Here is a 12,608-nt window from a genome sequence, read left to right as displayed (position 1 = left end):
AGAAACATCATTCAATTCCCACAACACAAAAAAACTACAGGGATGACTTATTAAAAAACAATAAAACATTGTTTTTATTATAGGAGCCTAATATAGGGGATATGGCCAGAAATTATAGATGCTATATGCTACAGATTAAGACACAATCGATATTTACCATGATAAATGTAAATGTCAAATTATTATTTATTTTATTTTTAAAGGGATAGTTCACCCAAAAATGAAAATTCACTCATTATCTACTCACCACTTACATTAATACATTAGCAAAAAAACTAACGGAGAAAAACTGAGTACTGAAGGTACAGGAAGTCATGAGCTATTTATCAGATTAATATTTAAGCATCAGCGGTTTAACTGAAAACAACATGTGGAAGCTGATGCAAAACTGAGCCATGAAAGAGTAAAATGTATAATAATTCCTTCTAAAATGTAGTGAAGCAAAATTTGCATTAAATAGAAATACTTGCATAAATATACAGGTCCTTTAAATTTATTAAAAACACAGGACAAAAAACACACGTCACAAGGGAGCATGCATAATGAAAATGAAACTAGAGCAGCTAAACACAATTCACCCACCATTAATTTTAGTATTTCCCTCTGTGCTTACATCTGTGAAAAAGACCTTCAGAGTATATCTGGTCAATGTTGACCTATTGACCCTTAATTTAAGGACATCATTCACCTCAGAATATAGGATTAGCATTCGTGTGCTAAAAAAGACCTACATTATGTATTAAAAGGCCAACTCCATCCCAGAGTTTCTATTATTTTGATGGTAAGGTAAGGTTCATGAATTCTAACCATGTGCAGATCAATTGTTATATGAAGAATGGCAGGAATGCAATGTTCTACGTTACATTTGCTCGACTGTTCCAATTTGAAAATAATGGCTTATTAAGGGGAACAGGAATTTAAATCATTGTTAATGTTGCTTAGGCACAAATCAGAATGTCATATTGACAATGTGGACTGGAGCATCATCAGTGGCTCAAACTGAATATGATAATCTTATAAAATGAATATAAAACAAATGTGGTAATTATAATGATAATTCCTTGCACAATCATTTGAAAACTTTTATAGCAGTGGTGTATGTAACTTCCAACCCGTGCATAAAGTAATGTGTTTAGGCGTAGAATAAAAAAGGAAGTGAGTGATTCATGGATAGGAACATAGTGTGTTGAGACATTACGTGAGGAAAAGCATGAGTGATGTTGGACAAGGGATGATGATTGTGACAGCGTTCGTGTCTTTCTGACAAAACAGCATATCTCCATGATAGACTGTGTTGTGTCACAGTGGCCAGAGTTTATAATCAGTGCTTGTCATGACTTGTCGGCATGAGTAAAGGCTACGCAGAACACACGCAGACAGACGTGCACAAGCAGCTGAGCTATTGAGGGATGTCACCCCCCCCCCCCCCACAGAACTGAATGATCCACAGAGAGATTGGATGGTCACTATGGGGTCGCTGGAGATTGAGACGAGGGATGGGTGAGCAGCAGCGTCCACGCGTGTCTTTCTTACATCATCCTGCATCAGTTTGGAAAAAAAAAAGCATCTGTAAAATCAATTAATTAAATATGAAAACATCATAGCCTGTATGTAAAGATGGACTGCGTGACAGCGCCCCAAAAGTGAAACCAAAGTGCGTGGATCGCCACCTAGTGCACGGCTGCAGTACAGGTCTATTAACATGGAGAAGGCAGGAAGAAATAATAAATAAATAAATAACTTGACTTTGAATTTTACATATTTACGCATTTGACATGACAGACTTATACCAAGGACTAAATCTCCACATACAATGTTTTAATCAGCATTTTACAAGTCAACCAAGGTTAGGGGAATTCATTGGAAATCCAGTAAATCCAGCAAACGTTTTATAGTGTAATCAAGCTCGTCTGCACATCCACATTCAAAGCACGGAGGCCTGCCACGAGTTTACTCAGGTTTAATGAGCAGCAAAGTGCTGAATGAACGAGTTCAGAAAGTGGCTGGTGGGAAAGGAAGCAGATGAAGTTTCTGTTTTTGGGGGGGTGGGGCTGTCAACAACAAAACCTGCAACACTGAAAACAGTTTACTCACAGAGTAATCTGGATCGGCTTCTACTCGACAGCTTCTCTGAATGAAAGCTTTCTTCTGCTCCGAGCCGAGGACCAATAAGTTCTCTTCATTCCGTTGGTCCGTGTCTGACGCGTCAGCCTGGCGCGCCCACTGCACCGCGCCGCTCCTCCAGCCCTGGAACCACAGTTCACGGCTCAGTCTGGATGAGGACTGCACATGCAACACAGACACCGAGAGGAGAAGTCACGGATAAGACCAGGCCCAGCTCACCGGAGCTAACAGAGGCTAAGCAGCCGTGTGTTGATCCGGAAAAGTGGTTTCAGAAAAGGGGGCGCTCCAACTTTTAGGTGAGAAAGCTCTTCATGTTTATCCCATTAGTATTCAAACTGTGCATATGTGGCACCGAGTGACTGGTGAACTATGTCTGTTCCTGTGGTGTTAACTGATTATTAAATACAGATGCTGTTGTTTTGATAGTATAGGCGCTACTTTTTTTATCTGTTTGTTTGTTTTCAAGTCTCTAAAGTAGCTCTTTTTCTAAAGTCTATTGGTTCCATTCACCATAAATGTGTTGTTGTATACGTTTTCTCTTTTAAGGTTTTTTTCCTCCTATTTATCAGTTTGACATTGCACAGTATATAAGTCAATTTGATCTATATAGATGAATAGAAATTGAGTACAATAGAATAGAAAGTATTTATTGTCATTGTACAAAACAAAGCAGGACAACAAATTTAGAGGTGCTACTTAAAGAATACACAAACCTACTCATAAATAAAATATTTGATGGATGAATGTACTTAATGTACCTAAATACTGCAGGCTCTGTTATGTACATGGCAAGTTTCCTACCAAGACAATAAATACTGTAATCTTATCTTATTGAAATCCTATTCTAAATCCTATAAACGGACATCTTCCATTTTTTGTCGATTGCACTGATTGTTGCATTTAACATTGTGTCCATGTAGTCTTTAACAGTTTGTCAGTTTTTATCTTTGCAGCTATTCCTCTGCATTTGTAGATGTTCTTTTCATGACATTCCTTTTCAATGTAATTGTAGTGTAGAGTAGAGATAGAAGATAAAGACTGGAGTAGAATTGTGGTGGTGATGAGCTCTGTTTTGGCCTTGATGATGATACTGGTATTTCAGATATGTGCAAAAATATGACTCTTTGCTCTGTTTTTTTCTGATTTCGTCCCTGGGGAATATAAACAATGAGATACATGTGGTTTTTTTTGTGTTTTTTTTTTTAATTTTTATTATCACCCAGACAATAACATTGTGCCCCTGCATTCATAAATTATGTAACAATAAAGTGTGTGTCAGCTCTTCCATGTTTACTTACAGAACAAACATCATGAATCACACTACGAGGGTTCTTTGAGCCTCATCTGTGCGGCATTGCAATGTCCTGATTTGTTGATCTAGATGGATGTTGACTCTGTGTTCCAGGGTTTCTCGGGACACACCCTGTCCCAGCCTCAACACGCAGGAGCTGAGTGATTGGAAAAGAGGGGCGGGATACACAACTGGGTCCTTTTGAGGAGCATATATCCTAAAGGGTGTGAGGTAAGAACAAAGAGGGATTCTTTAAGATACTGCATCACCATATAGAAAATAAATCTGATCATAACATTTTTTTGTCTTCTCACAGAAAATCAATCATTGCAGTAATGGCTGACTATAGCGAGGACTATGGAAACTACAGTTATGAATATTACCTGGAGTATGGCGACTTAGAAGAGCTTAAAGTTGATCACAGGCAAAGGGAAACTATGCACATCATCTCAGTGGTGATCTATATTATTTCCTTTGTGCTTGGTCTGATTGGAAACGGGATTGTTATTTGGGTGACGGCATTCAAAAGCAAAAAGACTGTCAACAGCGTGTGGCTGCTCAATCTTGCCATGGCGGACTTTGTGTTTGTGCTTTTCTTGCCCCTCTACATCGATTACATTCTGCGAGACTTCCACTGGGACTTTGGTGTGGCCATGTGTAAGCTCAACTCATTTGTGTCCGTGATGAACATGTACGCCAGCGTGCTCTTCCTCACGGTGCTCAGCATAGACAGGTATGTGTCACTGGTCCACCTCAACTGGTCTCAGAGACATCGAACTGTAAAAAGAGCCTGGGTCATGTGTTGCTGCATATGGGTGCTAGCCGGCGCCATGAGCTGCCCTGCGCTGATTTTCCGTGACACCTTGCGCTTGCACGACAAGGTGGTGTGCTTCAACAACTTCCACACACAGGACTCACACACAGCAGCCATGAGACACATTGTAATAGTGGCCATCCGCACCACTGTGGGCTTCCTCCTGCCGTTTACCGCTATTTGTGTGACAGGCATACTTCTCACAGTCAAACTGAATCGATCTCAGAGCTCGTTCCGCCTATCTAGGTTCTCCAAAACAGTCTCTGCTGTAATCCTGGCCTTCTTTTTATGCTGGGCACCTTTTCATGCCTTTAGCTTAATGGAGTTATCAATACATTCCTCAGTGAACCTACAACACATGCTTAAAGCTGGATTTCCCCTTGCCACCAGCTTAGGTTTTTTCAACAGCTGCATTAACCCCCTGCTGTATATGCTCCTGGGTAAAAAGGTTCGTCACATCCTGAAGCGCGCATGTCTGAACATAACCAAGAGTTCACTAAGAGAGCTCAGCCAGTCAGTGTCTGCCACTGAGATGGAGTCTGTGCCAGAACATCATCAAGTCAGTGTCCCAGAGGAGCCTGTGGAGTCATCAACTCTATGATCGCAATCGTCCTCAGCCTCTTGTAGCAGACCATGAAAAATATGAGGGTGGCTGACTGTTACTTAAGCGCAGTGGAGGAGGATTATCACGCCCATTCTTTCCAGCTGTAATGTTCAGATTTTCCCTGTTGTGTTTCATTTGGATGGAGTTACACCTACTTCAGCTATTACTCCAAATGGAAAAACTGAGGGAAACGGTATAATGTGCACATAGTTAGCATCTTTGCATATATTTTTCATTTGCAAGAGATCTCTAGAGAAACAGGCAAGATCAAAATCTATCTCAATTAGTCAGTAGACAAATACAAATCCTGGCTTCTCTCTGGGTCCAGCTTCTCCACTGTGAGGATTTGCTGCTTTCCCTTGTATTCTGTGATAATAAACTGCATATCCTTGTGTGTTGGACAGCTGGTCAGAAAAACAAGCAATTTGCAGATGTGTCTTCAGGCTTTGGAAAATGTGATGGACATTCTTTTTAAACTATTTTTCAAACATTTTTGGGAAAATCATGAGTCATGGATCTCACACATTTGGATTGTACTCCTCTGCTCATCACTGCTTGATAGGCTGTTACAGATGTGCATATATCTGATAGTAGTTTAACATGATTATGTTTTTATACAGTTTGATACTACAGTCATCTATTAATGTATTGTTTGTTTAACTAGTTGAGAGTTGTACAAATGTTTTATTCTAATATATTACAAGTAAATAGCATATATGTCAATAAAATTGCTCCTCTGAGCACACACACCGTACTGTTTTATATTATTTGACTTGATGTCATCCTGGTTACCTCATGATAAGGCTTTGAAGTTTAACACACACACTCCAGGTTTCCAGCAGAACTTACACACTACTCACAACTATGCACAAGCCTGAGGAACGTCCAGATGTTGCATTTCCTTCCGCATTTTCCTCAGTGTCTGTTTACAAAGTGGCTCGTGTCCTGTTATTCATCCCCGGTGAACACTGATTTGTGAGGATTACTCACTGTAGAGGCACACAGAGACATCCTGTTGTGGTGACAAGTGTGAAAAATGGCACAGGAGGCATATTTCACCCTGATCTTCAACAGGGAAGCGAAGGCCTTGTGTCACTTCACGGACTGAACATCAGAACCTCTGACCCTCTTTGTTGTTGCTGTGAATAAATGGCACATTTAGGAGTGAGGATAATCCACCTTTGTATTCAAAGCAAATAGTGAATCAGAGGATAAAATCCCTGCAGTTGCTGCCACATCACCACAGACTGTCACAGTTAGGGTGTAGATGAGAATCTGCTGGGGAGATGCTACATTACTTCACCCGCTCAGTACTGATGGTGTAGTTACAGAGTGACGCAGCCCTCCTGCGTGGATTACGGCACACTGGATTACTTAATCTGTGACGCAGCAGAATAGCAACACAGTGCGCAATCTGCGTAGCACACAGTCTCCCGAGGACACCGGCAAGTAAGTGGCACCGCAATAATCTGTATCTGCTGAATAACGTTGATAACCTGGATGTTATAGTTCTATGTGGCACGAGTTAGCTAGTGAGGTTATCCTGTTGACGTTTGTCACTGTAGCTTGTTTTTAGCAACCATGCTAAGTAGTGGGTTTAGCGTGTGTATTGGTTGAAACAGTTTCACGCACTCTCAGTAAGTAACGTTAGAATATGAAGCGGCTACAGCAACATTTGCTCACGTTAACACACAGATTAGCGAGTGACGTTACGCAGAGTTTATGTTGATATCTAACGACGTTTGCAACCTTTTACGGGCTGTCAACACCCGACGTAAAGCACAGTGGGTCGCATAGACGTGTGCTTTATTTAGGAATTAGCCGCTCCTTCAGCCAACAGCTAGCTAACAGCTACTTCTGCTGTGTTGTGGTGTTGGAGCGTGTGTGAATCATTACGCACCAACTTTAAACGTGTTGTCAGACCCGCTGGAGCTCACACACGATGTCGCCTCTCTGCCTCCAGCATGCTGCGTTTGCCTGCTGTGAGTCGGAGTCTCTTTCCAGCAGCTGTTGCCAAAGGAGGTGCGGTTGCGACCAATCATGGTAAGTAAGCATATTTATATACACATGCCACTTCATCGTTTTACTAATTAATCATTTTGTTGCACGTCTCTCGCGTTTGTACACAGTGGCGTTCTGTTTGTTTTGTGCCAGAATATCCATGTAACCTTGTTCCACCGGTGGATTATAGGCAGGATTACAGATTTGCCTGGTACTAGCTTTGGTGCCAGGCTGCTGCCTGTAATGATCAGTGTCACTACTTTGCCATCACAATGAGATATCAGGATTTAATTATTGTAGCATAAATGATTCACTGTGTGTGGGATTTCTTTTTGAATGGTAACCGTCCCTGTTTTCTGCTTGAAGCTCGTACTGCAGCAACAGCAGCTGCCAGCAGCCTCCTGGAGGTGTTCGTGGATGGGGAGGCCGTCATGGTGGAGCCAGGAACCACTGTGTTGCAGGTAACTACAGCAATCCCCCGACATCTTGATTCATAATGTTATATTTTACATTGTGTCTTATTCTATCGAAGGCGTGTGAGAAGGCAGGCATGCAAATTCCTCGCTTCTGCTACCATGAACGTCTGTCAGTAGCGGGAAACTGTCGCATGTGTCTTGTGGAGATTGAGAAAGTTCCTAAGGTAAAGTATTAAGATGCATGTTTCCACTCCAGTAATCAATGCATGTGTGTCAGTCTTGTGTTTCTTCTTCATAATTTTACTGTGACTTAGAGATGCCTGCTTAAAGTAATAATATGTACATTTTTTGCATGTACCTACCTTCTAGCCTGTGGCAGCATGTGCTATGCCTGTTATGAAGGGCTGGAACATTTTAACCAACTCTGACAAAACAAGGAAGGCAAGGTAGGATCAAACTCACAACTAACATCATTGTAGAGATCATATACATTTTATGTAAACATTGGTCTTTAATTATTAGATTAGATTTTCCTTTATCGTCCCTCAGTGGGGAAATTCACATAAATTAATTATATCCAATTGTCTGATAGGTGGTGTTTAAGATTTTATGATTATGAAGCCCACTTTTATATTTGTGTTATTCTGGGCTACCTATATTTTTATTATATCAGCTTTCTCAGAAGCAAAAAAAGTGTATATTCTCTCTAGAAAGTAACCTGACACAATGTTATAAATAGTTGTTGTTTAATTTTCACAGAGAGGGAGTGATGGAGTTTCTGCTAGCTAACCACCCATTAGATTGTCCAATCTGTGATCAAGGAGGGGAGTGTGATCTGCAGGTAAATAAAAGATTACTGTGTTTTCATTAGTCTGTTACTGAGTGTGTGGTCTCAGTGTTATTTGTAAGACTGATTAACAGTGTTGACTATGATTTTGTGTGAAGGACCAGTCCATGCAGTTTGGCAGCGACAGGAGTCGTTTCACAGAGGGCAAAAGAGCGGTGGAAGACAAAAATATTGGCCCACTCATCAAAACCATTATGACTCGCTGTATCCAGTGCACCCGCTGTGTGCGGTGAGTCACACCTGGATATCTTGAGTAAGCTAAGTTGTTATGGAAATTAAGAACATGAAGAATAATTACTTTTTTGACTTTTTACTTACTACAGCTTTGCCAGTGAGATAGCAGGGGTGGAGGATCTGGGCACCACCGGCAGAGGCAATGACCTGCAGATTGGGACTTATGTGGAGAAGATGTTCATGTCTGAGTTATCTGGGAATGTTATTGATATATGCCCAGTGGGAGCCCTGACTTCTAAACCATATGCATTCACTGCTCGCCCTTGGGAGACCAGGTTTCTTATTGTTCTCATTTTGTAATTAACTTACTAGGGTCTAAATTTTGTTCTCCTCTTATATAACCTAATATGTTTTCTACAGGAAGACTGAATCCATTGATGTTCTAGATGCTGTGGGTAGTAACATTGTGGTGAGCACTCGTGGTGGTGAGGTGATGAGAATCCTGCCACGTCTTAATGAGGACATAAATGAGGAGTGGATCTCGGACAAAACCAGGTTCCTTTCATATCTCACAACACAGACCTATATTTGTGTCTGATGTTGGCAAATTGTTGATCTCTACACTGCCTCCATCCTGACAGGTTTGCTTATGATGGACTCAAGAGACAGAGGCTTACTCAGCCGATGGTGAAAAATGAGTCTGGGCAGTTGGTTCCCACAACTTGGGAAGACGCTCTGACTCAAGTTGCAGGAGCAGTAAGTGATTTATAATGAAGCCTCCTTCTGTAACAGTGTATGAAAACTTGGCCAGCCTTGAAAAACATCTGTTCTTTGACAGTTGCAAGGAGTTGAGGCAAATGATGTTGCTGCTGTCGTTGGAGGGATGGCGGATGCAGAAGCTCTAATTTCCCTTAAAGATTTGCTGAACCGTTTGAATAGTGACAACCTGTGCACTGAGGAGGTGTTCCCAATGAGTGGAGCTGGGTGAGACAAGACAGAGACAAACTAAATACACTGCAAAACTAGTTGAACTAGAGCTGATAGTAGGTTTCTGTTTTGATCTTGGCTTAGATCTGACCTGCGTTCAAACTATCTTCTGAATACTGGGATTGCTGGCATTGAAGAAGCTGACCTGCTTCTTCTGGTAGGCACCAACCCACGCTATGAGGCTCCTCTTTTCAATGCACGAATCAGGAAAGGGTATGTTCGATGCTGTTAAAAAAAACGTTTTTTCTGTTTATTTAATGCTGTTGAAGTTGGAGATCTGATTTTAAATAAAATAGCGTGTTTTTTTTTAGCTGGCTTCACAATGAGTTGCAAGTGGCTCTTGTGGGAAAGGAAGTGGACTTAAGTTACACCTATGACCATCTTGGGGATTCTGCCATGGTTCTTCAAGAAATTGCATCAGGAACTCACCCATTCTCACAGGTAATACTCACTTATGTAATGAATGTTATCAGTCAACTCAAATGTCTCTGTCTTATTTGTGTATTTTATCTCCTCTTGCAGGTCTTGGCTGAAGCAAAACATCCTGTTATTGTGATTGGTAGCAGTTGCCTGCAGAGAGAGGACGGAGCTGCTATAATGGCAGCTGTCTCAACCATCGCTCAGAACACTCGTGTCAGCAGTGGAGTGGAGGACAGCTGGAAGGTTCTCAATGTGCTGCACAGGTAATTGTCAGGGAAAATTAGAGGGAATGCTTCCTGTAGCAGGGCAGTGTTCACGAGGGATTTTCATGATAAAACATTCTGTTTTGCCTGTATCCTCAGGGTTGCCAGTCAAGTTGCTGCACTTGATCTTGGGTACAAGCCGGGAGTGGACACTATCAGGAAGAATCCGCCCAAAGTACTGTTCCTGCTTGGGGCTGATGCAGGCTGCATTACTCGCCAAGACCTCCCTAAGGATAGTTTCATAATTTATCAAGGTCAGCTGTCTTACTGCACAGCAGCAGAAGGCTCATTCACAGCACCTCTCATTTACATTAATGTATGTAGTGAGGCAGTCTTAAGTCCTGACATACAGTTATTTGCAGGCACAGAAGAGTTACAGAGAAAAACCAGACTAAGAAACACATTGAATGCAAAGCACACAAAGGTTCACTTAAAGGTTTGATGAGTCATCGCACCAGATAAGCATTTAAACACAGACAGTAGATGGTGTAGGTTAACTTAAAGATACTTCACCAAGATACTTAATTTAAATTTTCTTTTCATTCTGTATATATTCATGTGAGGGTTAAATTTCAATTCTCTGTGCCCTAACTGCCCAGGTCACCATGGTGATGTTGGTGCACCCATGGCTGATATCATCCTCCCCGGAGCTGCATACACTGAGAAATGTGGCACCTATGTGAACACTGAGGGCCGTGCCCAGCAGACCAAGGTGGCAGTGACTGCTCCAGGCATGGCCAGGGAGGACTGGAGGATCATCAGGGCAATTTCTGAGGTGAACTGCAGCACATGATATATTACATATAAAGCAGTAAGAAATTAGATTAAATGCTGTGTAATCTCTATTCTCATTAAAGCTTGCCGGAGTGTCTCTGCCCTATGATACTCTTGATGAAGTGCGCGAGAGACTGGCAGAGGTTTCCCCAAATCTGGTGCGATATGATGACGTTGAGGAGGCCAACTATTTCAAGCAGGCCAATGAACTGTCTAAGGTCAGCTGTTATTTTTTTGTGTATGTTTAGTTAATCGTAGAGATTTACCTAATTAAATGTTGTATAAATGTTAATGTTAATTTATCTCAGTTAATTTCATGCTGTTTATCTTGTTAATGTGTGGCTTATTTATTTCAGGCAGTGAACCAGGCTTTCCTAATGGAACCATTAGTCCCACCACAGCTTACAGTGAAGGACTTTTATATGACAGGTGAGTCACTGGTACTAAAAGTGCTTCTTCTCTCACAAAACAACAAATCTCCTCTCTATCAGTTTTTTTCTTTTTCAATTTCAAAACCATCTGTTTCTCGTACTATATCAATGTTTGTAAGTAGATATTATTATGTATCAATACATTTTATTAGAAAAATCTTCGGAATGATTCCTCTTTACTCTGGTGAAGCTTTTACTCAGATTAACTAAGGTTCCTTTTAAATGCAGTTATTGTGATACCATAGTCTGTGTGGATACTATAGTACCCACATTTATCAGAAGTATTTTGACATCGTGTGGTTAATCTGTGGTTGGAGAAAACAAAGATAACTGGTTGGGTAATGTGGTTATTAAATCAATATTTACTTACATTACATCTGGATTTTAAATTGTGGTCAGCAAATGTTATGGCAGTTTTAGTTAAATGATTTTTTGTGTTTTGCCAGTTTTGACACAAAAGCAAAAACCATAAATGACAGAAAAAATGAATTACTTTCAAATTAATATTTAATAATATTTGAATAAAATAGCTTAGAGGCCATTTCTGTACGGGGAAATAAAAGCTTTATTTTGGTGGCTAAAATCATTTTAAATATGGTTTTAAATGAATATGCTTATGTAGCATTAAATGTGTAAGTAACACTTAATTTTAACAAACACACAGTAGTTTCATTGCAAATTTGAAATCTGCTCTGTCTTCACCCACAGATCCAATAAGCAGAGCCTCGCAGACGATGGCCAAGTGTGTGAAAGCCGTCACAGAGGGAGCACAAGCTGTCGACGAGCCAGCCATATGCTAATGCGCACAATGGATAGTCATCCAGTTCTTTGAAAAAAATATACGCACAACTACTCTATTTGCACATCCCTAGGAACATATTTATTTGCACTTGTGTTTTACTGTAGTAGGTGTTTTACCATAGCAGATGCCTCGTTTATCCCGCACTTTACTTACCTGCAGTATCATGTCTTATGCAAAGTGGAAATTCAAGCTTACGTTTGACAAATCTCCAGATATTCAGTTTATGTTTGCACATTTATGGACATTCTAACTCAAGTAGTCGCGACCAAAGGTTTAAAATCTTTATCCTCCAAAGTTTAATCTAGAGTCTTGTCTCCCTTTAAATTTAAAAGTGTTACATTTATATTTTTCTAAAAGATATGAGTTTTAGTATTGCAAGTGTAGCTATTTGTAAATGTGATATTTAATAAATCCGTTTTCTGTAGTAAGCCTAATTAATCTTTGTAAACCGCCTATTTAACTGTTGCTACTATTTAAAATGAATGTAAAAGTATTAAAAATGTTGCACCGCTACCATAGGGCATGTCTGCATGTTTTGACACTTCTCAAGTGTGGAGCTCCGGGATGGCACGTGGTCCATCACCAGTGAACAGCAACAGTGTGGCAGCAGCAGGGCTGATAAGTCCTTCATATGGAGGATGATAGCCGGGGTCCAGGTGG

The 12,608-nt window shown here is 40.7% G+C and overlaps 2 protein-coding genes and 1 long non-coding RNA gene across 5 annotated transcripts; 2 read left to right on the top strand and 1 right to left on the bottom strand.

Annotated features, from left to right (window-relative positions):
- Nucleotides 1-477: 477 nt before the first annotated feature.
- On the bottom strand, nt 478-6,872 carry LOC109631302 (uncharacterized). Of its 3 annotated transcripts, none has more exons than XR_002202835.2 (5): nt 6,734-6,872; nt 5,683-5,972; nt 3,423-3,632; nt 2,095-2,283; nt 478-1,539 (listed from the first exon to the last, which is right to left on the bottom strand). It is a non-coding gene; the product is annotated as an uncharacterized lncRNA (long non-coding RNA). The 3 variants fall into 3 exon arrangements; XR_002202834.2 differs by having other exon boundaries at nt 5,694-5,972; XR_002202833.2 differs by lacking the exon at nt 5,683-5,972.
- Nucleotides 3,530-5,583, top strand: cmklr2 (chemerin chemokine-like receptor 2). Its single transcript, XM_020089950.2, has 2 exons — nt 3,530-3,646; nt 3,732-5,583. Exon 2 carries the CDS (start codon nt 3,751-3,753, stop codon nt 4,828-4,830), a length of 1,080 nt encoding a protein of 359 aa, XP_019945509.1. The 5' UTR covers nt 3,530-3,646; nt 3,732-3,750; the 3' UTR covers nt 4,831-5,583.
- LOC109631299 (NADH-ubiquinone oxidoreductase 75 kDa subunit, mitochondrial-like) lies at nt 6,142-12,372 on the top strand. The gene is made up of 19 exons (XM_020089949.2): nt 6,142-6,282; nt 6,797-6,876; nt 7,201-7,295; nt 7,367-7,474; nt 7,620-7,696; nt 8,010-8,091; nt 8,196-8,326; nt 8,421-8,606; nt 8,692-8,826; nt 8,913-9,027; nt 9,110-9,255; nt 9,343-9,471; nt 9,570-9,699; nt 9,781-9,941; nt 10,041-10,195; nt 10,541-10,716; nt 10,799-10,933; nt 11,072-11,144; nt 11,855-12,372. Exons 2-19 carry the CDS (start codon nt 6,798-6,800, stop codon nt 11,944-11,946), a joined length of 2,205 nt encoding a protein of 734 aa, XP_019945508.2. The 5' UTR covers nt 6,142-6,282; nt 6,797; the 3' UTR covers nt 11,947-12,372.
- Nucleotides 12,373-12,608: the final 236 nt, after the last annotated feature.

Source organism: Paralichthys olivaceus, chromosome 10, assembly GCF_024713975.1.
Source record: "Paralichthys olivaceus isolate ysfri-2021 chromosome 10, ASM2471397v2, whole genome shotgun sequence".
NCBI lineage: Eukaryota > Metazoa > Chordata > Actinopteri > Pleuronectiformes > Paralichthyidae > Paralichthys > Paralichthys olivaceus.
The sequence above is the reverse complement of the archived record's forward strand: the minus strand, read 5'-3'. Positions and strand labels throughout refer to the sequence as shown.

Coding starts and splice junctions, on each gene's coding strand:
- cmklr2 (XM_020089950.2), top strand. CDS start 3,751: ATGGCTGACTATAGCGAGGACTATGGAAACTACAGTTATGAATATTAC.
- LOC109631299 (XM_020089949.2), top strand. CDS start 6,798: ATGCTGCGTTTGCCTGCTGTGAGTCGGAGTCTCTTTCCAGCAGCTGTT. Junction 7,475..7,619: donor AGATTGAGAAAGTTCCTAAG/GTAAAGTATTAA, acceptor CCTACCTTCTAG/CCTGTGGCAGCATGTGCTAT. Junction 9,700..9,780: donor GAACTCACCCATTCTCACAG/GTAATACTCACT, acceptor CTCCTCTTGCAG/GTCTTGGCTGAAGCAAAACA.